Source organism: Salmo salar, chromosome ssa13 (assembly GCF_905237065.1).
Source record: "Salmo salar chromosome ssa13, Ssal_v3.1, whole genome shotgun sequence".
Taxonomy (NCBI): domain Eukaryota; kingdom Metazoa; phylum Chordata; class Actinopteri; order Salmoniformes; family Salmonidae; genus Salmo; species Salmo salar.
Window position 1 is genome coordinate 97,175,077 of NC_059454.1, and position 25,449 is coordinate 97,200,525.

At 44.4% G+C, this 25,449-nt stretch overlaps 1 protein-coding gene across 4 annotated transcripts in view; it reads left to right on the top strand.

Annotated features, from left to right (window-relative positions):
• LOC106568319 (A disintegrin and metalloproteinase with thrombospondin motifs 6) overlaps window positions 1-25,449 on the top strand; it is a 190,635-nt gene that overhangs the window by 63,288 nt on the left and 101,898 nt on the right. For 3 of the 4 annotated variants that reach the window (XM_045692499.1, XM_045692496.1, XM_045692498.1), the window contains exons 10-13: window positions 184-330; window positions 11,481-11,622; window positions 16,525-16,632; window positions 20,605-20,750. In XM_045692499.1, the coding sequence (XP_045548455.1) occupies window positions 184-330; window positions 11,481-11,622; window positions 16,525-16,632; window positions 20,605-20,750 (543 nt within the window). The remainder of the gene's footprint in view (window positions 1-183; window positions 331-11,480; window positions 11,623-16,524; window positions 16,633-20,604; window positions 20,751-25,449) is intronic. The other variant, XM_045692497.1, reaches the window with a different exon arrangement.

The window sequence follows — 25,449 nt, forward strand, 5'->3', positions numbered from 1 at the left end:
CAATCTGGGTAAAGGCTGTCCTCAGGCACAGATCTAAGATCACCTGATCCTCCCCCAAACCATACCTTAACCTATATGGTTGGAAAAATCAAAACTGACCTTAGATCTTTAAGTCTTGAGGCAATTCCATCTTTCTCCATGTTTGACCCGCCCTCCTCTCTGTCCTCCATTTTGCGCTTACAGTTTCGGGATGAACCATGATGGAATAGGAAACTCATGTGGGACTAAAGGCCATGAGGCAGCCAAGCTGATGGCGGCCCACATCACAGCTAACACCAACCCCTTCTCCTGGTCGGCCTGCAGTAAGAGCTACATCACCAGTTTCCTCGAGTAAGTGGAAGAGGGGCATTCCTCCGCGTGTGTGTGTGTACCTATCTCTGCCTGTGTGTAGAGATCTCAGTTTATTCTCACTTAAAACCACCTATTGAAACTCTTGTACATATCCTGAACAAATCCTTAACTTCCTCAGTGTGTAAAAAGACATGTATAGCCTTCCAGCCATCCAAACATTGATCCTAGGTTTTGGGACAGAAACAGAAAGCCTACACTTCTCCTCCTCAAAATGTTCTTTCTCTCCGTGCCTTGAATAACAGATCGATTTGTTTTCTTGCTTCAGTAAAGAAGGATAATTCTTAGTTTATTTCAAATATTTGTCTTAATTTGATAAGTGCCCCTCAGGACTGGCTGATGGTAGCAGATAGAGTCTGGGTTTAGAAGTATGAAATAAATCGTCCAGTCAGACAGCGTCCATAGAAAACAAAGTCACTTGGCCTTGAAGGTCCTCAACTCTTAAACTCGTTGAATGGTTTTCAGTGAGCATATGTGTGTGTGTGTGTGTGTGTGTGTGTGTGTGTGTGTGTGTGAGAAGGGAGAATGGTGGTTCTGGTTGTCAGAGTGTGTTCTCTGGTGAAAGCCTTCAGAGAGCTACTTACAACACAAAGTAGCATTGGCACATAGACATATACATTACAGTACCATGTGCCAACTTCTCACAGTAACACACAGAGATGCCTCTCCACGGTTTCTGGACCTTCTCACTATGGCCTTCTCTTTTCACGGTTAGATCATCTTGGAGTCTAGTACTGTTTCAGACCAAGGGCATAGAGGATTCATATTTTGTTCACATTTGTGTGACCCCTTTTTTGTGGCACTTTTTCTCCTCTGAAAGTCTGTTGTTGATGGATTGTAAGCTTTCGCAGAATTCATGTTTGTCTATGTCTTTTCAGTTCTGCTTTTTACTTTTTGATGTCTGTCTTTCTCCTATGAAGTTTTGTCTGTAAACTAGACTTACCCTCCCAAGGGTTCTCTCCCTCCAACAGATTCTTAGATATGTCACACGTTTCTTCTTGCCAAGTAAACAACTTTGGCTGTGGTCTTGGCCTAGATACACTGGTGCAATATGTGGCTGGTCGTTTGGGTTCTGAAGAATGGTTTATGAATGCAAACATAGTTCAGACAGTATGTCATAAATCAATAGTTTAGTAACTTTTAGCCTAGTTACATTCACTATAGATATACGACATGAAGAACACTCCAGTGTGGTCACTGGCCAATCCTTTTGAGGTTTTATATTGAACCAATATCTAGTCTTAAAGGAATATTCCAGCCAAAAACTATATTTTGGTATTTGTTTCATTAGTCCATTGTTGACACAGCCCCAAAAATATTTTGCTTGCCAACAATCAAATTTTCAAGATATGTAACTTTCTTAATACAGAAATCGTCCCCGTATGATGCAAAACGCAGCATCGCATAATGCAAAATGAATCATACAGGGACGATTGCTGTATTTTGAAAGTTACATTACACAGAATGAAATACATTCTTATATTATTATACCTAGTAATAATTCCTAGTTAATCTAGTTAATATCTATGGGCTCCCGAGTGGCGCAGCGGTCTAATGCACTGTATCTCCAGCGTAGTGATGTCACTGCAATCCCTGGTTCGAATCCAGGCTGTATCACATCCAGCCGTGATTGGGAGTCCCACAGGGCGGCGCACAATTGGCCCAGTGTCGTCTGGTTTTGGCCCGGGTAGGCCGTCATTGTAAATAAGACTTTTTTTTAACTGACTTGCCTAATTAAATAAAGGTTAAATAAGTAATAAAATATCTAGCCTTATCATGGCTGACCAAGGTGGGAGTTAAGGGTCCGGTTCTTATTAGAAGAGATGTCCGCTGTGACAGTGTAATGAACTTGGCTTATTCCAGAGGACAGGAAGCTGGTTCATCTGGCAAATAATACTTTCTATATTTAAACATCAGACTATTTGGTTTGTCCCCGAACCAATAAACAGTGGGGTCTGTCCCAGCCCTTGTCTGCCGTGGTGTGGGTCAGTGTGGTGGGCTGGGGGGGCTAGCAAGGCTCTCTCTGTTGAGACGGACCTCTCCACACCATGGAAAAATATGACTCCACCACAGATAAACAGAGAGATAGTTTCCTATTAGATGTGCTGTCTGATAGTGTGGGTTAGGTGTGCTGTCTGATAGTGTGGGTTAGATGTGCTGTCTGATAGTGTGGGTTAGATGTGCTGTCTGATAGTGTGGGTTAGATCAAATCAAATCAAATTTATTTTTATATAGCCCTTCGTACATCAGCTGATATTCTCAAAGTGCTGTACAGAAACCCAGCCTAAAACCCCAAACAGCAAGCAAAGCATGTGAAAGAAGCACGGTGGCTAGGAAAAACTCCCTAGGAAAAACTCCCTAGAAAGGCCAAAAACCTAGGAAGAAACCTAGAGAGGAACCAGGCTATGAGGGGTGGCCAGTCCTCTTCTGGCTGTGCAGGGTGGATATTATAACAGAACATGGTCAAGATGTTAAAATGTTCATAAATGACCAGCATGGTCAAATAATAATAATCATAGTAGTTGTCGAGGGTGCAACAAGCACGTCCGGTGAACAGGTCAGGGTTCCATAGCCGCAGGCAGAACAGTTGAAACTGGAGCAGCAGCACGGCCAGGTGGACTGGGGACAGCAAGGAGTCATCATACCAGGTAGTCCTGAGGCATGGTCCTAGGGCTCAGGTCCTCCGAGAGAAAGACAGAAAGAGAGAAAGAGAGAATTAGAGAGAGCATATTTAAATACACACAGGACACCGGATAAGACAAGAGAAATACTCCAGATGTAACAGACTGACCCTAGCCCCCCGAAACATAAACTACTGCAGCATAAATACTGGAGGCTGAGACAGGAGGGATCAGAAGACACTGTGGCCCCATCCGATGATACCCCCGGACAGGGCCAAACAGGCAGGATATAACCCCACCCACTTTGCCAAAGCATAGCCCCCACACCACTAGAGGGATGTCTCCAACCACCAACTTACCGTCCTAAGACAAGGCCGAGTATAGCCCACAACGATCTCCGCCATGGCACAACCCAAGGGGGGGGCGCCAACCCAGACAGGAAGACCACGTCAGTGACTCAACCCACTCAAGTGACACACCCCTCCCATGGACGGCATGGAAGAACACCAGTAGGCCAGTGACTCAGCCCCTGTAAAAGGGTTAGAGGCAGAGAATCCCAGTGGAAAGAGGGGAACCGGCAAGGCAGAGACAGCAAGGGCGGTTCGTTGCTCCAGCCTTTCCGTTCACCTTCACACTCCTGGGCCAGACTATACTTAATCATAGGACCTACTGAAGAGATAAGTCTTCAGTAAAGACTTAAAGGTTGAGACTGAGTCTGCGTCTCTCACATTGGTAGGCAGACCATTCCATAAAAATGGAGCTCTATAGGAGAAAGCCCTACCTCCAGCCGTTTGCTTAGAAATTCTAGGGACAATTAGGAGGCCTGCGTCTTGTGACCGTAGCGTACGTGTAGGTATGTACGGCAGGACCAAATCGGAAAGATAGGTAGGAGCAAGCCCATGTAATGCTTTGTAGGTTAGCAGTAAAACCTTGAAATCAGCCCTTGCCTTAACAGGAAGCCAGTGTAGGGAGGCTAGCACTGGAGTAATATGATCAAATTTTTTGGTCCTAGTCAGGATTCTAGCAGCCGTATTTAGCACTAACTGAAGTTTATTTAGTGCTTTATCCGGGTAGCCGGAAAGTAGAGCATTGCAGTAGTCCAGCCTAGAAGTAACAAAAGCATGGATTAATTTTTCTGCGTCATTTTTGGACAGAAAATTTCTGATTTTTGCAATGTTACGTAGATGGAAAAAAGCTGTCCTTGAAACAGTCTTGATATGTTCTTCAAAAGAGAGATCAGGGTCCAGAGTAACGCCGAGGTCCTTCACAGTTTTATTTGAGACGACTGTACAACCATCCAGATTAATTGTCAGATTCAACAGAAGATCTCTTTGTTTCTTGGGACCTAGAACAAGCATCTCTGTTTTGTCCGAGTTTAAAAGTAGAAAGTTTGCAGCCATCCACTTCTTTATGTCTGAAACACAGGCTTCTAGCGAGGGCAATTTTGGGGCTTCACCATGTTTCATTGAAATGTACAGCTGTGTGTCGTCCGCATAGCAGTGAAATTTAACATTATGTTTTCGAATGACATCCCCAAGAGGTAAAATATATAGTGAAAACAATAGTGGTCCTAAAACGGAACCTTGAGGAACACCGAAATGTACAATTGATTTGTCAGAGGACAAACCATTGACAGAGACAAACTGATATCTTTCCCGACAGATAAGATCTAAACCAGGCCAGAACTTGTCCATGTAGACCAATTTGGGTTTCCAATCTCTCCAAAAGAATGTGGTGATCGATGGTATCAAAAGCGGCACTAAGATCTAGGAGCACGAGGACAGATGCAGAGCCTCGGTCTGACGTCATTAAAAGGTCATTTACCACCTTCACAAGTGCAGTCTCAGTGCTATGATGGGGTCTAAAACCAGACTGAAGCATTTCGTATACATTGTTTGTCTTCAGGAAGGCAGTGAGTTGCTGTGCAACAGCTTTTTCTAAAATTTTTGAGAGGGATGGAAGATTCGATATAGGCCGATAGTTTTTTATAATTTCTGGATCAAGATTCGGCTTTTTCAAGAGAGGCTTTATTACTGCCACTTTTAGTGAGCTTGGTACACATCCGGTGGATAGAGAGCCGTTTATTATGTTCAACATAGGAGGGCCAAGCACAGGAAGTAGCTCTTTCAGTAGTTTAGTTGGAATAGGGTCCAGTATGCAGCTTGAGGGTTTGGAGGCCATGATTATTTTCATAATTGCGTCAAGAGATATAGTACTAAAACACTTTAGTATCTCCCTTGATCCTAGGTCCTGGCAGAGTTGTGTAGACTTTGGAGCTTTGGAGGAATACCCAGATTTAAAGAGGAGTCTGTAATTTGCTTTCTAATGATCATGATCTTTTCCTCAAAGAAGTTCATAAATGTATTACTGCTGAAGTGAAAGCCATCCTCCATTTGCGAAGGCTGCTTTTTAGTTAGCTTTGCGACAGTATCAAAAAGAAATTTCGGATTGTTCTTATTTTCCTCAATTAAGTTGGAAAAATAGGATGATCGAGCAGCAGTGAGGGCTCTTCGATACTGCACGGTACTGTCTTTCCAAGCTAGTCGGAAGACTTCCAGTTTGGTGTGGCGCCATTTCCGTTCCAATTTTCTGGAAGCTTGCTTCAGAGCTCGTGTATTTTCTGTATACCAGGGAGCTAGTTTCTTATGACAGATGTTTTTAGTTTTTAGGTGTCAAACTGCATCTAGGGTATTGCGCAAGGTTAAATTGAGTTCCTCGGTTAGGTGGTTAACTGATTTTTGTCCTCTGACGTCCTTGGGTAGGCAGAGGCAGTCTGGAAGGGCATCAAGGAATCTTTGGGTTGTCTGAGAATTTATAGCACGACTTTTAATGCTCCTTGGTTGGGGTCTGAGCAGATTATTTGTTGCAATTGCAAACGTAATAAAATGGTGGTCCGATAGTCCAGGATTATGAGGAAAAACATTTAGATCCACAACATTTATTCCATGGGACAAAACTAGGTCCAGAGTATGACTGTGGCAGTGAGTAGGTCCAGAGACATGTTGGACAAAACCCACTGAGTCGATGATGGCTCCGAAAGCCTTTTGGAGTGGGTCTGTGGACTTTTCCATGTGAATGTTAAAGTCACCAAAAATTTGAATATTATCTGCTATGACTACAAGATCCGATAGGAATTCAGGGAACTCAGTGAGGAACACTGCATATGGCCCAGGAGGCCTGTAAACAGTAGCTATAAAAAGTGAGTGAGTAGGCTGCATAGATTTCATGACTAGAAGCTCAAAAGACGAAAACGTCATTGTTTTTTTTTTGTAAATTGAAATTTGCTATCGTAAATGTTAGCAACACCTCCGCCTTTGCCGGATGCACGGGGGGTATGGTCACTAGTGTAACCAGGGGGTGAGGCCTCATTTAACACAGTAAATTCATCAGGCTTAAGCCATGTTTCAGTCAGGCCAATCACATCAAGATTATTATCAGTGATTAGTTCATTGACTATAACTGCCTTGGAAGTGAGGGATCTAACATTAAGTAACCCAATTTTGAGATGTGAGGTATCACAATCTCTTTCAATAATGGCAGGAATGGAGGAGGTCTTTATACTAGTGAGATTGCTAAAGCGAAGCGTTAGATGTGCTGTCTGATAGTGTGGGTTAGATGTGCAGTCTGATAGTGTGGGTTAGATGTGCTGTCTGATAGTGTGGGTTAGATGTGCAGTCTGATAGTGTGGGTTAGATGTGCAGTCTGATAGTGTGGGTTAGATGTGCAGTCTGATAGTGTGGGTTAGGTGTGCTGTCTGATAGTGTGGGTTAGATGTGCTGTCTGATAGTGTGGGTTAGGTGTGCTGTCTGATAGTGTGGGTTAGATGTGCTGTCTGATAGTGTGGGTTAGATGTGCTGTCTGATAGTGTGGGTTAGATGTGCTGTCTGATAGTGTGGGTTAGATGTGCTGTCTGATAGTGTGGGTTAGATGTGCTGTCTGATAGTGTGGGTTAGATGTGCTGTCTGATAGTGTGGGTTAGATGTGCTGTCTGATAGTGTGGGTTAGATGTGCTGTCTGATAGTGTGGGTTACATGTGCTGTCTGATAGTGTGGGGCGGACCTAGAAGCTGCTGGCTGCTTTCACACTGCCTCTGGCCAATCTGCATAGTAAAGAGAAGAGGATTTTAATTTGATTGTTTATTTTATCATTCGATAGCCCTTTTCGGTGTAGCTCCTACTGATGAGACAACTTGTAGTTGAAATGGTTATTCAGATCAGACAGTCCCAACCTCTGATCAAGAAGAGGGAGACTGCCATGGCGCAGCTCTCTAGTTCTCTCTCTCTTTCTCTTCTGTTTCTTTCTGTTCTCTCTGTCCTTCCTCTCTCTCCTTCCCCCTCTCTCTTTCTGGGTCTGTGAAATCATAATCTAAACGTAACTAAGCGTTTATGTTGTTGGCGAGCCATCTTATCCTTTCGAGGGATGAGAAGCATTCTGCAGCACACTGCTGCTGCTGCCACAGCTCTAATGTGTATTACAATGACTCTAATGTGTATTACAATGACTCTAATGTGTATTACAATGACTCTAATGTGTATTACCATGACTCTAATGTGTATTACAATGACTCTAATGTGTATTACAATGACTCTAATGTGTATTACAATGACTATTACTAACCCGGAGTAGTAGTAATAGTAATAGTACCAGTGGTAATAGTAGTAGTAAAAGTTCTAGCTATCGTATAATATAGCAGAGCAGGACATAGTAATAGTCTTCGGTAAGAACCAGTCGTCTGCCCTCAGAGCGGACAGGGAGACGGGGAGAGAACAGAGAATCATCCGTTCAACACCACCATGTCTTAAACAAGCTCCACTTCCCAACCCAGAATAAACACACACAACCAACCTAACAAAAGCTGCTCTGTCTGTCCTGACTGCTTTCCTGGCCACACTTTTAGTATTTCTGTTTTCTCGGGCAGCGTTAAAAAGTTGCTAAACCAGAATACAAAATTGCAGTCTTTCTCTGTGTGTCTTTTCAGAGTGAGTTCTCTGTGCTTTGTCTTTCTGTGTGTGTGTTTTTGTGTGTGTGTTTGTGTGTAAGTGCGTGTGTGCGTGTGCTTGTTTTCAGAGTAAGTTCTTTGTGCGGCGGACATATTTCTATCTGACAAAACAGACTAAACACAGTTCCAGCTTTGGACTGGTGACCTCAGGACCTTTCTTTCTCTTTCTCTCCTTCTGTCGTTTTATTGGCTCCTCTGTGGATTCCATACGTACGGTGCCGTCACAGCGCCATATCAGCTGAGAGCAGTGAGTTTCAGACAAACAGACAGACAAACAGACAGACAAACAGACACCGTTGACTGCTCATAGTCTGGGTTTTCCTCCTCTCTTCTCCTTGTTGTGTTTTTCCTCGTCTATACGTTTTTTCACCTCTTCTCCCCCTTCACTCTATCTATAAGGTTAGATGCAGACTTCTCCCCCTTCACTCTATCTATAAGGTTAGATGCAGACTTCTCCCCCTTCACTCTATCTAAGGTTAGAGGCAGACTTCTCCCCCTTCACTCCCACTTCATTCTATCTATTTGGTTAGAGGCAGACTTCTCCCCCTTCACACTATCTAAGGTTAGAGGCAGACTTCTTCTCCTTCACTCTATCTATAAGGTTAGAGGCAGACTTCTCCCACTTCACTCTATCTATAAGGTCAGAGGCAGACTTCTTCTCCTTCACTCTATCTATAAGGTTAGATGCAGACTTCTCCCCCTTCACACTATCTAAGGTTAGAGGCAGACTTCTTCTCCTTCACTCTATCTATAAGGTCAGAGGCAGACTTCTCCCCCTTCACTCTATCTATAAGGTCAGAGGCAGACTTCTCCCCCTTCACTCTATCTATAAGGTTAGAGGCAGACTTCTCCCCCTTCACTCTATCTATAAGGTTAGAGGCAGACTTCTTCCACTTCACTCTATCTATAAGGTTAGATGCAGACTTCTCCTCCTTCACTCTATCTATAAGGTTAGATGCAGACTTCTCCTCCTTCACTCTATCTATAAGGTTAGATGCAGACTTCTCCTCCTTCACTCTATCTATAAGGATAGAGGCAGACTTCTCCCACTTTACTCTATCTATAAGGATAGAGGCAGACTTCTCCCACTTCACTCCCACTTCACTCTATCTATAAGGTTAGATGCAGACTTCTCCCCCTTCACTCTATCTATAAGGATAGAGGCAGACTTCTCCCCCTTCACTCTATCTATAAGGTTAGATGCAGACTTCTCCCCCTTCACTCCCACTTCACTCTATCTATAAGGTTAGAGGCAGACTTCTCCCCCTTCACTCTATCTAAGGTTAGAGGCAGACTTCTCCTCCTTCACTCTATCTATAAGGTTAGAGGCAGACTTCTCCCCCTTCACTCTATCTAAGGTTAGAGGCAGACTTCTCCTCCTTCACTCTATCTATAAGGTTAGAGGCAGACTTCTTCCCCTTCACTCTATCTATAAGGTTAGAGGAAGACTTCTTCCACTTCACTCTATCTATAAGGTTAGATGCAGACTTCTCCTCCTTCACTCTATCTATAAGGTTAGATGCAGACTTCTCCCACTTCACTCTATCTATAAGGTTAGATGCAGACTTCTCCTCCTTCACTCTATCTATAAGGTTAGATGCAGACTTCTCCCACTTCACTCTATCTATAAGGTTAGATGCAGACTTCTCCTCCTTCACACTATCTATAAGGATAGAGGCAGACTTCTCCCACTTTACTCTATCTATAAGGATAGAGGCAGACTTCTCCCACTTCACTCTATCTATAAGGTTAGAGGCAGACTTCTCCCACTTCACTCTATCTATAAGGTTAGATGCAGACTTCTCCCCCTTCACTCTATCTATAAGGTTAGATGCAGACTTCTCCCATTTCACTCTAATGTTAGATGCAGACTTCTCCCCCTTCACTCCCACTTCACTCTATCTATAAGGATAGAGGCAGACTTCTCCCCCTTCACTCCCACTTCACTCTATCTATAAGGATAGAGGCAGACATCTCCCACTTCACTCTATCTATAAGGATAGAGGCAGACTTATCCCCCTTCACTCTATCTATAAGGATAGAGGCAGACTTCTCCCCTTTCACTCTATCTATAAGGTTAGATGCAGACTTCTCCCACTTCACTCTAAGGTTAGATGCAGACTTCTCCCCTTCACTCTATCTATAAGGTCAGAGGCAGACTTCTCCTCCTTCACTCTATCTATAAGGTTAGATGCAGACTTCTCCCCCTTCACTCTATCTGTAAGGTTAGATGCAGACTTCTCCTCCTTCACTCTATCTATAAGGATAGAGGCAGACATCTCCCACTTCACTCTATCTTTAAGGTTAGAGGCAGACAACGGTTCCCCTCTGTTTTGACACATGAATGATGCAGTGCCACACAATTGAAACCATACAAGACAGGTGTGACTAGGGTTGTTATAAACTGTATTTTCATCATAAGTAATTTTAAGTCATTGTGGTGAAATTGTGAAAGAATGTGTACAGTATAGGGTGAGAGGTGGCCTGTAAAAGAAAGGGTGGATGTTATGTTGCTAAACCAGTGATCCTCTCTCCTGGTCATGGATGGCTGCAGTATGTATATTAGTAGCTAGTAGCTTCCGTCTATACTTAGCCCCATGTTTCCAAAACTCTCCCTGAGCCATTGCACTTATTTGATCTATTCCAACGCTAGCACACCTGATTCAACTAGTCAACTAATCATCAAGCCCTTGATTAGTCCAATAAGTTGTGGTAGACCTGGAACAGACCTGGAGAGCTAGCCTTGAACGGCTGGGGGGGTACTGGAGGAGAGCTAGCCTTGAACGGCTGGGGGTTACTGGAGGAGAGCTAGCCTTGAACGGCTGGGGGGTACTGGAGGAGACCTAGCCTTGAATGGCTGGGGGTTACTGGAGGAGAGCTAGCCTTGAACGGCTGGGGGGTACTGGAGGAGAGCTAGCCTTGAACGGCTGGGGGTACTGGAGGAGAGCTAGCCTTGAACGGCTGGGGGTACTGGAGGAGAGCTAGCCTTGAACGGCTGGGGGGTACTGGAGGAGAGCTAGCCTTGAACGGCTGGGGGTACTGGAGGAGAGCTAGCCTTGAACGGCTGGGGGGTACTGGAGGAGAGCTAGCCTTGAACGGCTGGGGGGTACTGGAGGAGATCTAGCCTTGAACGGCTGGGGGTTACTGGAGGAGAGCTAGCCTTGAACGGCTGGGGTTACTGGAGGAGAGCTAGCCTTGAACGGCTGGGGGGTACTGGAGGAGAGCTAGCCTTGAACGGCTGGGGGGTACTGGAGGAGAGCTAGCCTTGAACGGCTGGGGGGGTACTGGAGGAGAGCTAGCCTTGAACGGCTGGGGGGTACTGGAGGAGATCTAGCCTTGAACGGCTGGGGGTTACTGGAGGAGAGCCAGCCTTGAACGGCTGGGGGTTACTGGAGGAGAGCTAGCCTTGAACGGCTGGGGGGTACTGGAGGAAGGTTTGGGAACCACCGTCATAGGCTCTGTGGGTGTGGTGTGTAAGAAACAATCCTATTGTAGGTTTGTTTTTTTGACAGCTCAGGTCGGGGGACGTGTCTGGACAATGAACCTCTGAAACGAGACTTCCTGTACCCAACAGTGGCCCCGGGGCAGGTGTACGACGCAGACGAGCAGTGTCGCTTCCAGTACGGAGCCTCTTCACGACAGTGCAAATATGGGGTAAGAAACCTGCGTCTCTCCGACTCTACAGTATGCATACAGTCTCTCTCCCTTACATCGGAGGACCATGCTGTTAAGGGAATAGTTGATCATAATCAGGGTTAGGGGTGTTATCATCATAATCAGGGTGTTGTTATCATAATCAGGGTGTTATCATCATAATCAGGGTGTTGTTATCATAATCAGGGTGTTATCATCATAATCAGGGTGTTATTATTATAATCAGGGTGTTATTATCATAATCAGGGTGTTATCGTCATAATCGGGGTATTATTATCAATCAGGGTGTTATTGTCATAATCAGGGTGTTATTATCATAATCAGGGTGTTATCGTCATAATCATGGTGTTATCATCATAATCAGGGTTTTATTATCATAATCAGGGTGTTATTATCATAATCAGGGTGTTATCGTCATAATCATGGTGTTATCATCATAATCAGGGTTTTATTATCATAATCAGGGTGTTATTATCATAATCAGGGTGTTATCGTCATTATCAGGGTGTTATCATCATAATCAGGGTGTTATTATCATAATCAGGGTGTTATTATCATAATCAGGGTGTTATTATCATAATCAGGGTGTTATTATCATAATCAGGGTGTTATTATCATAATCAGGGTGTTATTATCATAATCAGGGTGTTATTATCATAATCAGGGTGTTATCTTCATATCACCAGAAGGAGACATCATTGTTTTATTAGCGTCTCATCACAGGTCTGATGAGGGAGGTTTTTACACACACACACACACACGCACACACACACACACACACACACACACACACACACGCACGCACGCACGCACGCACGCACGCACGCACGCACGCACGCACGCACGCACGCACACACACACACACACACACACACACACACACACACACACACACACACACACACACACACACACCACAGTTCCATGGAATGCTAATGATTACCCCCCCTCCCACCACCTTGTAGAATAACAGCCCAAGGTAAATAAAGAGACACGAGCAGAGGGAGAACTAAACCAAGCCACAGAAACAGGAGATGTTGAATGAAAGCCACAAAGAATTAATGAACCAATAAGGACAGAAAAAGAGTCTACCATTAGCCGAGATCAAGAGAGTTTATTTTGTTTCATTGAAAGAAATATCTGACAGCAGATTACCACAGGCCCCAAATTAAACCCTGTCATTTTGTCTCTTAAGCTCTTAATTGTGGTTTTAGATCAGCATGAAAGACAGACATTTATGAAAGTAAAGCATTCCTCCAGAGCCTGGCTCAGCTGTGCTGCTCTGTGCTGCTCTGTGCCGGGCTGTTTCCAGAATGTAGTCTTTTATCTGCTAGGATTCTGGATTCTGATGTGGAATCAGATCTGTTTCAATCAGTCAGCCAGATGTCTAGTAAAGAGTTGTCTTTAATTAAGAGCTCGCTGATCAAACCCATGTAACCATAGAAACAAGTAAAATATCTATGACTGGATTTCTAGTTTGCTTTCAGAGTTGATGTTACACTTTTAGAAGAAAAGGTGCTATTTAGTTCTGTCCCCATAGGGGGGCCCTTTGAATAACCCGTTTTAGAACCCTTTTGGGTAGTTCTACCTGGAACCAAAAAGGATTCTACCTGGAACCAAAAAGAGTTATCATATGGGGACTGCCGAATAACCCTTTTGGAACCCTTTTTTCTAAGAGTGTAGGAAAGCTGACCTCTCTTATCTGGGAGACAGTTACTCTGTACAACACATAAAGCAGAGCAGAGCAGAGCCTGCTTTAGTGCCACTAAAGACTAAAGAGAACAACTAAAAGATATGGTGGGGGTAGAGAGGCGCAGTAGCACTTAACAGTCACTCTTACACATAATGATTGTGGGGCCCATTATGTTTCTATCCTGGAAGTAGAACTCTCTCCGTTCCCAACCCAGGTTCTAATGGGGACAGAAAGCCCAGTGGATAGGTTGGACTGTTGCGCCTACTGAAAGGACCGGACAGCATAGCAGCGGTTTGGTGAAGTGTTTCAATGCTTGTTCCTGTGGAATGGTATAAAAGAAGCTGAGAAATATTTGTTGAAACATTTTTGGACTCACAGAACTTATTTAATTGACCCTTCACTAAGCCCTGTTGCAACCTCGGACAACATTTTCCAAGGAAGCCCAATTCCCCATTCAACCACTGGCGAAATCCCCTCACAATGATCTCAAACTGTGTTTTTAATACACAATGAAATTAAACACAGACTTCCCTTTGCTAATCAGGAAACTCTTGAGTATTTTGTGACGGACTGTTATTACCATTGCTTCACGGGAACCTGGTCAAATTATATTGGTAGTGTAGCTAGCCACTGAATGCCTCTGAATTCACTGTTGGCATGCAGTCAAAGCTATAACCTATTTTGGAGCTAACTAGTGCTCTCAAATTGTATGTATCATGATGTCGACAGCAGATGGTAGTTGTATTCATAGCATTGCTAACTTAGCTAGCTAACATACATTTTGAGAAACAGGTTATATTAAGTGGCTAGCTAGCTAGCGTTAGCAATGTTTGGTGATCAATGAGACTGAGAGCGAGCTAACCAGCTGAGCTAGCAAACAATGTAACAAAAGGATCATTTCAGATACAAAAAATACTCCATCAGCAGGTTTTGCATTTCAGGAATCACAGTAGCAAGTACTTCTGGTGCTCTGTTAAATTATTTAGCCATTTAAACATTTTTTTTTTAAAGAACTCAGTTTTTGCCATAGCCCTCAATGGCTTGTGATCGTGAGTGTGTCCAAGGTGTCGGACTCAGGGACGGGACTTAGCGAAGGGTCAATTGAATGGTCATTTCTAACTGACACTCTCAGAATGTTGAAGTCACCAGGGGTTCTATCTAGGTGGACTACAGCTACGACCGGAATGGACTTTTTCATAGTACGTTAGAAGAACTTATGCAGCAGGTTAGGAGAATGAACGTAGCAGGTAAATAGAGAGTGAGGTTAAGGTTAGGAAAAGGGTTAGGGTTAACTTCCTCTCTGTTAGCTAGATAGTGTAAATCCCCCAGACCAGACCAGGGACACATGTTCATTAAGACCTGGTTTAGCTTCTGACCTTTCAGCCTCTTCTGCAGCTCTCAGTTTGATATGCTCTCTGTTGTGCCAGAGTGATTTCCTATAACTGGTTAACAGTGGTTTCTGTGAACTGACGTTAGCCGGTTTCTGTTGAGGTATGGAGGTGTTAGTGTTGCTCCAGATCCCTCAACACTGAGGGACATTAGTAGAATGGGTTGACCTTTGGTGTAACGGGTGTCGTAAGGATCAGACCAAAACGCAGCGGGAACGTGTATACTCATCTTCTTTTTAATGTGAAGAAGGAAAAACAAACAAATCACGTATACAAAACAAACGTCACTAACAGTCCTATCAGGTGCTCAGACACTAAACAGGAGACAACTACCCACAAAATCCCACAGAAAAACACCTCTCTTAAATAGGACCTTCAATTAGAAGCAACTAGGAGCAGCTGCTTCCAATTGAAGGTCAACTTCATTAACTAAACATAGAACTAGACATACTAGATAAACATAGAAATATACTAACATAGAACATAGCCCAACAAACCCCGAAACACTCTAAACAAACACCCCTCTTACATAATAACATAACCCAACAAACCCCAAACCACATAAAACAAACACCCCCTACCACGTCCTGACCAAACTACAATAACAAATAACCCCTTTACTGGTCAGAACGTGACATTTGGGATATTGACTCTCAACATAAACTGGACTCAATCCATCAGACCTGGGTCAAATATATAGCTACTCCATCAGATCTGGGTCAAATATACAGCTACTCCATCAGACCTGGGTCAAATATATAGCTACTCCAACAGACCAGGGTCAAATACATAGCTACTCCATCAGATCTGGGTCAAATATATAGCTACTCCATCAGACCTGGGTCAAATATATAGCTACTCCATCAGATCTGGGTCAAATATACAGCTACTCCATCAGACCTGGGTCAAATATATAGCTACTCCATCAGACCTGGGTCAAATATATAGCTACTCCATCAGACCTGGGTCAAATATATAGCTACTCCATCAGATCTGGGTCAAATATACAGCTACTCCATCAGATCTGGGTCCAATATACAGCTACTCCATCAGACCTGGGTCAAATATATAGCTACTCCATCAGACCAGGGTCAAATACATAGCTACTCCATCAGATCTGGGTCAAATATATAGCTACTCCATCAGACCTGGGTCAAATATATAGCTACTCCATCAGACCTGGGTCAAATATATAGCTACTCCATCAGATCTGGGTCAAATATATAGCTACTCCATCAGATCTGGGTCAAATATATAGCTCCTCCATCAGATCTGGGTCAAATATATAGCTACTCCATCAGACCTGGGTCAAATATATAGCTACTCCATCAGACCTGGGTCAAATATATAGCTACTCCATCAGATCTGGGTCAAATATGTAGCTACTCCATCAGATCTGGGTCAAATATATAGCTACTCCATCAGATCTGGGTCAAATATATAGCTACTCCATCAGACCTGGGTCAAATACATATGTCTACTACTTCCACATATTTCAGCTGAGCTTGAGTTAGTTTGCCTGGTGAAATGGAGCCTATAGAATAGTCCAAAGTGACTCCAAACTGTGCAACCTATATTTGACCCAGGTCTGCCAATATGGCAGCTGCCTACAGCCAGGGATATGCTCCTCACCTTCTGTTCAGCTCTTTCACCTCAGTGCAGATAAAGGACAGGAGATGAGGAGGGGAAGTCACACTACATTTTGGAGTAGATCTCTAATTCACTTCAACAGCTGTATCTATGGCAATTGTTCTGCTTGTAATACACTCTCTGCAGTGAATTGCTTTATTCTGACCAACTTGCTTTTGCCTTCTTTCCTAGGAAGTGTGTAGAGAGCTCTGGTGCCTTAGCAAAAGCAACCGCTGTGTCACCAACAGTATCCCTGCTGCTGAGGGGACCCTGTGTCAAACGGGAAGCATTGAGAAAGGGGTAAGTCTATACTAGCAGTCTCATTGTCTACACACTAGTTGTCTCTTATAGTCTACACCAGGGTTTCCTAAACTACAGGTCGCAACCCGATGTAGGGTCGCCGGATTTGAAAATTGGGTCACGAGAGAAAAGGTGTGCTTGGTTCATAGAACCGGGGTTATGTCAGTAACTGCTAGATGTGGTTGTAATCAACAGAGCGGTTTTGGTTTCCTTCCTACAAATGTGGCGCTATCTTTTGAATGGTTTAAGCCACAAAATATTATGGCTCCATCAGGAACATGTACATACTCACTGTTTCCCTCAATGATTATGTTATTTTCTACACAGAAGATCATTGGGCGGCAGGTAGCCTTGTGGTTAGAGCGTTGGACTAGTAACTGAATGGTTGCTAGATCAAATCCCCGAGCTGACAAGGTGAACATCTGTTGTTCTGCCCCTGAACAAGGCAGTTAACCCACTGTTCCTAGGCTGTCATTGAAAATAAGATTTTTTTCTAAACTGACTTGCCTAGTTAAATAAAAAATACAACATTATTGCCTGATGATCTTCTGAACCCAATATCTTTCTGATACGTTTCAGTCATTTCAGATTAAAATACTGTCAAAAATGCTGTCAGACTGATTTGTAATATACTGTCATAGACCCAATTTAAAAAACTAAACATTGGTCGATTACCGCACTTTTTTTTACATGGTGGGGCCTCAAATTTCTGTTCCATTTTAGAACTTCTGAATCATCTTGTCACAGGAGAATTTGGCCTGGTTGCTGTGGCATTCCGGTAACCACGACAGCGGATGTTGACATGTCGTTACACCAAGTATAAACTGGCCTTGTTGTTGTGGTTGCCGGACTGCCACAGCAACCAGGCCAAATTGTGACAAGATGATGTAGGAGTTCAAAAATTCTCGGATAAAATGGCCTGCTTTAATTTTGTCACACTGTGGCAGTACGCTATTTTCTGTAAGCTCGCCACTACCTTGTAAATAATTATGTTGTTGTGGGTTTATTTTCCTGTAATAATTAATAAAAAAATAGCTTAAGTTAAGATGTTGTCAGTTATACTCCGGTCATTATTTTAAATAGCTAGCCAACTTGGTAGCTAACTAGCTAGCAACAAACAAAAACATTGTTTAGAAAATGTATTTTAGTTGCCTGGCTTGCTAGGTTGACATTTACTGAATCTATTTTAACGGATGGGTTTATTGGAGTTAAAATAGAGCCCTGGAGCCCTGGGGCCCTGGAGCCCTGGGGCCCTGGAGCCCTGGAGCCCTAGGCTGCTGATGTCATACAAAGACTGTCGTTAAGTATTTATACTTTCTCATAACTTGCCTAGTTAAATAAAGGTTAAATAAAATAAAATAAATAACGACAAGTTTGATGTCAGACGACAATAGACTTTTCATGATGTCGCTACGGCAATTGTCTACGGACGATAGACGGACTGTAAACCAGCCTTTAGAGTTTAGGGTAGGGATGTCCCAAGGATTCCACATAGCACTGACCCTAGTCCCAGTGTGACTCGCCACGCCGCGGTCAGGTTAGACGGATGACAGTGAGACAGTTTTAACACAGATTACGGCGGCCATTGTCACTGGATGGTCTGAGGTCTAAAAGGAAAGAATAGGAGGCTGTTGGGCTGTCATGTGTCATTACTGTCTGCTGACTGGAGCCTTTCAGAGCTGGGGGCCACCGACCAGGTCCTGGGCTACACAGGGGGCCCAAGTTGAGATCAGCTCAGGGGGCTTTAGGACAGGGGGCTTTGGGGGGAGGCTGATGACGCGCTCCTGTCTGGGTTGAGGGTGGGTGGTGAGGGGGATGAGGGGCGGCTTCAAAGGAACACGACTGTCAACCATTTGTCACCAGGCCTGTAATGGAGAGGCCCTGCCAACTAGAGGGAAGGGGGGGAGAGATGGTAGGAGAGGGAGGGGGAAGTGGAGGGTGACAAAGGGGAAAGCGTTGGTGGTGGTGAGAAAGGTAGAGAAGGATAGAGAGGAAATAGTGATGTGTGGGAGGGAAGAATGGGGTATGGGGTAGAGAAAGAGAAGGGGGAGCGATAAGGAGAAGAAAGGAGATAAGAGAGAGAAAATAAGTGGTTTCCCAGGAAAGACTATTATGCTACTGTCCTAGACATTGGTACAGTAGTCGTGTCACCCAAAGATCACAGCTTTCTGTGTCAAACACACACACACACACACACACACACACACACACACACACACACACACACACACACACACACACACACACACACACACACACACACACACACACACACACACACACACACACACACACACTTGCAGGTGGTGAAGGCTGATAGGTGTGTGGGGTGATAGATAGGTAGTGTGAGTCAGCTCAAGACATTCTCTCCCAGGCTATTTCAGTGTAACTGGAAACACAGACAAGGTCTTAAAGGTCTTAAGGACTCTCTCTCTTTCTCACTCTCTGTCTTTCTTCTTCACTGCCGTCTCTCTCTCTCCTTCTCTGACCTCTCTCTCCCTCTCCCTGCAGTGTTAATCTTGTTTATACAGTGTGTTAGTGCATTACCTTTCTCTGCTCTGAGCCAAGGAGAATGAGGACAGTGCCCTGGTTCTCCCTCTCAATTCAATTCAAATCAAGGGGCTTTATTGGCATGGGAAACATATGTTAACATTGCCAAAGCAAGTGAAGTAGATAATAAACAAAAGTGAAATAAACAATAAAAATGAACAGTAAACATTACACTCACAGAAGTTCCAAAAGAATAGAGACATTTCAAATGTCTTATGTATATATATACAGTGTTGTAACGATGTGCAAATGGTTAAAGTACAAAAGGGAAAATAAATAAACATAAATATGGGTTGTATTTACAATGGTGTTTGTTCTTCACTGGTTGCCCTTTTCTTGTGACAACAGGTCACAAATCTTGCTGCTGTGATGGCACACTGTGGTATTTCACCCAATAGAGTTTATAAAATTTTGATTTGTTTTCAAATTCTTTGTGTGTCTGTGTAATCTGAGGTAAATATGTGTCTTTAATATGGTCATACATTTGGCAGGAGGTTAGGAAGTGCAGCTCAGTTTCCACCTCATTTTGTGGGCAGTGTGCACATAGCCTGTCTTCTCTAGAGAACCAGGTCTGCCTACGGCGGCCTTTCTCAATAGCAAGGCTAAGCTCACTGAGTCTGTACATAATCAAAGATTTCCTTAATTTTGGGTCAGTCACAGTGGTCAGGTATTCTGCCACTGTGTACTCTCTGTCTCTGTCCTTCTGCATTGTTCATCTCTGATGTGAATGAGTGAGGAAGTGAGGGAGGGAGGGATTGAGGGAGACTAAGGAGAGTGGCCTGGTGTTTCCCTGGCCCAGGATCTTAGCCTACTGACACAGTTACAGACCTACAACCTCTACAACCTCTACTGTCTCTAAGCCCTGAGCACCACTGAGTACGTTTAGATGCACAGTAATAATTCCATTTTAAACTGATTATGGCACCTAGGCAGATTATGCAATAGTCATGTAAACATCTTACTCTGCTTATCTTAATCGGTGTAAAGCAATCTTTCAAGCTATTAATGGGCGTTCCAGCGGTGTGTTTGATCTGTGCATGTGCTAGCACCAGCAGAGTGAGTCTCCCTCTTCACCGTGAGTGAAGTGAGTTCAGAACAACTTTAAATGTCCCAACTCAGAACCAGATATGTTTCCCAAAAGGAACACGGATGCTGTGGTAGAACGTTTCTTTTGATGGAGATTTTCTGCATTTATCAGAGTGCCATCAGGTAGCCTGAATTCAGATGTGTCCGTGTAAACAGGATTATTAAGGAAATCCTTCTTCTTGCAAAGCATGAAAAACGGTTAAATCAAACTATTATACTAATCTGATTATCCACAATAATCGCATTATTGTGTGCATGTAACCGTACTCACTGACACAGTTACAGACCTACAACCTCTACAACCTTAACCAATGATTAATCCTCCCCCCCTCTCAGTGGTGCTACCAGGGGGAGTGTGTGATATTCGGGACGTGGCCCCAGAGTGTGGACGGAGGCTGGGGTCCCTGGTCATCGTGGGGGGAGTGCAGCAGGACCTGCGGAGGGGGAGTCTCATCCTCTATGAGACACTGTGACAGCCCAGCGTAAGTAGGCAAAGTAAGCCACAGCAAGCTGAACACACACATCCAGGACCTCACCTACAGGTTTGTGTGTGTGATCACTAATGTGTTGATCATATAAATATTTGTACTGTGTAGATAACCAGTAGATACTAGGTTGAATGGCGGGAACCCGGTTACTGAGATTTTCCACCCAAAACCACTCCCTTTTCCCGGGATAAATAACTACGAGAAACCGGTAAATTATAATAAATTATTTATATGAACAGCATGGCGTGAAATGGAACTGTTAAATAATATGCAATGTCTAAATCTGGCTTCTCTACGGCCTCTCCATGATGAGTCAACGTTCAGGGTGGGGACAGATCATCTCACTATGGAGCGCAGTTCACATCATGGTAACTTTTTTTCTTGTGACAGGTTGGCCGTTTGCTGCACCATAGCCTATGCTACTGTAATATAAAGACTGAATGCGCGTCTAATTTACCCTGCTCCACCTGGCTTTCAGGGGTCACCTTGTTTGTTTTTTAAAGTTTTTTTAAAGTTTTTTTTTAGGGGTGGATCAGCTTAATATTGCAGAAAGATTGATGCTTCCATCAATGTAATTGTCTGCATCATTTCATATCCCCCATATATTGTTTTGGTAAATATATCCATACACGCATGCATACATATACACATATATACATACACATACCTATATAGACATACATACTTTTTAAAAGAATATACCTTTATTATTATTCCCCACAAACCCTACCACCGATCCCCCAATTGGAGTAAACTAATAAACACTTCGGCTTATACCTTCAATTTATTCATCTTATACACATTTTACGACACAGTCTATTTTACAATAGTTTTTTTTGTTTGTTTTTAGTCCTTCCTCTATTTCTGATGTCCATCTAGTTTCATTTCTATTTGTAACTGTGCTATTTCAAAAAAGTTCTGAACCTTGTTTTTTAATTGTAAAGATACATTTTAAAAATATGTTGTAAAAGTAAAACAGCCTATCACTCGAATATCGTTGCTTTAAATCAGTGCACCCAGTCTTTCTCTCTCTCCATTAACTCCATTCCAAAATAGATCATCCTGTTCTACCTCTTTCAAGTTATAAATTCAATGCAGTATTAGCCTTATATTTAGCTAATTAACTATGGGTTATGTATAATAGGTTTCTAACTTATGGCCTTTGTCTCTTGCGCAATACACAAGCACATGTGCTCCGCTGGCCTCTCCTTAAAAAACGCTCCTTAGCTCTTGGAGTCCCAGGCAGGAAAAGCTAGACTAGAATAGCTTGCTGGACATAATTATTACACTTTTTTGCATTTCTTATACCAATTAACAAGCTCTTTTTTGCTGAATGTTAAATACAGCAGCCAATAGAAGTCGCTGCAGTTTGAAAGAAGAGCGAACGCATGACGCCGGTAGGCTATAGCAGTTATTTATTCAGACCCATAAACATTCAATGTTCGTGAAGAGAAGTGAAAGCCTTCTGCATCCACTTCTAGTCCTATATGATTCAAGGATGTCATTAGAATGGTTAAGATAGGCCTCCCGAGTGGTGCAGCAGTCTAAGGCACTGCATCGCAGTGCTTGAGGCATCACTTCAGACTAGGGATTGATCCCAGTCCCATTGGGCGGCGCACAATTGGCCCAGCGTTGTCTGGGGTAGGGGAGGGTTTGGCTGGAGGGGCTTTACTTGGCTCCTCACACTCTAGTGATGGTCATCAGTTGAACGGTGTTTCCTTTGACACATTGGTGCAGCTAGCTTCCGGGTTAAGTGGGCGGGTGTTAAGGAACGAGGTTTGGCGGATCATGTTTCGGAGAACACATGAATTGACCTTCGCCTCTCCTGAGACCGTTGGGGAGTTGCAAGTTGTTGAGACAAGATCGCAATTGGATATCACGAAATTAGGGAGAAAATGGAGTTAAAATACAAAAGAAATACAAACAAATAAGGATTACGATAAAGACAACGAAACTTGTTTAATTGAACTGTTGAAAGCGAGGAAGAATTACAGCAACAATAGAGAGAGAAAGAGGAGGTAGGCTAATAATGGGAAATATTATTACATTTACATTTACATTTAAGTCATTTAGCAGACGCTCTTATCCAGAGCGACTTACAAAATGGTGCATTCACCTTATGATATCCAGTGGAACAACCACTTTACAATAGTGCATCGAAATATTTTAAGGGGGGGGGGGGTTAGAAGGATTACTTTATCCTATCCTAGGTATTCCTTAAAGAGGTGGGGTTTCAGGTGTCTCCGGAAGGTGGTGATTGACTCCGCTGTCCTGGCGTCGTGAGGGAGCTTGTTCCACCATTGGGGTGCCAGAGCAGCGAACAGTTTTGACTGGGCTGAGCGGGAACTGTGCTTCCTCAGAGGTAGGGGGGCCAGCAGGCCAGTGGTGGATGAACGCAGTGCCCTTGTTTGGGTGTAGGGCCTGATCAGAGCCTGAAGGTATGGAGGTGCCGTTCCCTTCACAGCTCCGTAGGCAATCACCATGGTCTTGTAGCGGATGCGAGCTTCAACTGGAAGCCAGTGGAGAGAGCGGAGGAGCGGGGTGACGTGAGAGAACTTGGGAAGGTTGAACACCAGACGGGCTGCGGCGTTCTGGATGAGTTGTAGGGGTTTAATGGCACAGGCAGGGAGCCCAGCCAACAGCGAGTTGCAGTAATCCAGACGGGAGATGACAAGTGCTTGGATTAGGACCTGCGCCGCTTCCTGTGTGAGGCAGGGTCGTACTCTGCAAATGTTGTAGAGCATGAACCTACAGGATCGGGTCACCGCCTTGATGTTAGTGGAGAACGACAGGGTGTTGTCCAGGATCACGCCAAGGTTCTTAGCACTCTGGGAGGAGGACACAAGGGAGTTGTCAACCGTGATGGCGAGATCATGGAACGGGCAGTCCTTCCCCGGGAGGAAGAGCAGCTCCGTCTTGCCGAGGTTCAGCTTGAGCTGGTGATCCGTCATCCACACTGATATGTCTGACAGACATGCAGAGATGCGATTCGCCGCCTGGTTATCAGAAGGGGGAAAGGAGAAGATGAATTGTGTGTCGTCTGCATAGCAATGATAGGAGAGACCATGTGAGGATATGACAGAGCCAAGTGACTTGGTGTATAGCGAGAATAGGAGAGGGCCTAGAACAGAGCCCTGGGGGACACCAGTGGTGAGAGCGCATGGTGCGGAGACAGATTCTCGCCACGCCACCTGGTAGGAGCGACCTGTCAGGTAGGACGCAATCCAAGCGTGGGCCGCGCCGGAGATGCCCAACTCGGAGAGGGTGGAGAGGAGGATCTGATGGTTCACAGTATCAAAGGCAGCAGATAGGTCTAGAAGTATGATAGCAGAGGAGAGAGAGTTAGCTTTAGCAGTGCGGAGAGCCTCCGTGACACAGAGAAGAGCAGTCTCAGTTGAATGCCCAGTCTTGAAACCTGACTGATTAGGATCAAGAAGGTCATTCTGAGAGAGATAGCAGGAGAGCTGGCCAAGGACGGCACGTTCAAGAGTTTTGGAGAGAAAAGAAAGAAGGGATACTGGTCTGTAGTTGTTGACATCGGAGGGATCGAGTGTAGGTTTTTTCAGAAGGGGTGCAACTCTCGCTCTCTTGAAGACGGAAGGGACGTAGCCAGCGGTCAAGGATGAGTTGATGAGCGAGGTGAGGAAGGGGAGAAGGTCTCCGGAAATGGTCTGGAGAAGAGAGGAGGGGATAGGGTCAAGTGGGCAGGTTGTTGGGCGGCCGGCCGTCACAAGACGCGAGATTTCATCTGGAGAGAGAGGGGAGAAAGAGGTCAAAGCACAGGGTAGGGCAGTGTGAGCAGGACCAGCGGTGTCGTTTGACTTAGCAAACGAGGATCGGATATCGTCAACCTTCTTTTCAAAATGGTTGACGAAGTCATCCGCAGAGAGGGAGGAGGGGGGGAGGGGGAGGAGGATTCAGGAGGGAGGAGAAGGTAGCAAAGAGCTTCCTATGGTTAGAGGCAGATGCTTGGAATTTAGAGTGGTAGAAAGTGGCTTTAGCAGCAGAGACAGAAGAGGAGAATGTAGAGAGGAGTGAGTGAAAGGATGCCAGGTCCGCAGGGGAGGCGAGTTTTCCTCCATTTCCGCTCGGCTGCCCGGAGCCCTGTTCTGTGAGCTCGTAGTGAGTCGTCGAGCCACGGAGCAGGAGGGGAGGACCGAGCCGGCCTGGAGGATAGGGGACAGAGAAAATCAAAGGATGCAGAAAGGGAGGAGAGGAGGGTTGAGGAGGCAGAATAAGGAGATAGGTTGGAGAAGGTTTGAGCAGAGGGAAGAGATGATAGGATGGAAGAGGAGAGAGTAGCGGGAGAGAGAGAGCGAAGGTTGGGACGGCGCAATACCATCCGAGTAGGGGCAGAGTGAGAAGTGTTGGATGAGAGCAAGAGGGAAAAGGATACAAGGTAGTGGTCGGAGATTTGGAGGGGAGTTGCAATGAGATTAGTGGAAGAACAGCATCTAGTAAAGATGAGGTCAAGCGTATTGCCTGCCTTGTGAGTAGGGGGGGAAGGTGAGAGGGTGAGGTCAAAAGAGGAGAGGAGTGGAAAGAAGGAGGCAGAGAGGAATGAGTCAAAGGTAGACGTGGGGAGGTTAAAGTCACCCATTATGAAAGGTATATATGCGTCAGCCTACTAGTTATACAAATAGGCCCTATTATATTTCAAAATTAAAATAAAATTTGCTAGCCTGTGCTTGTA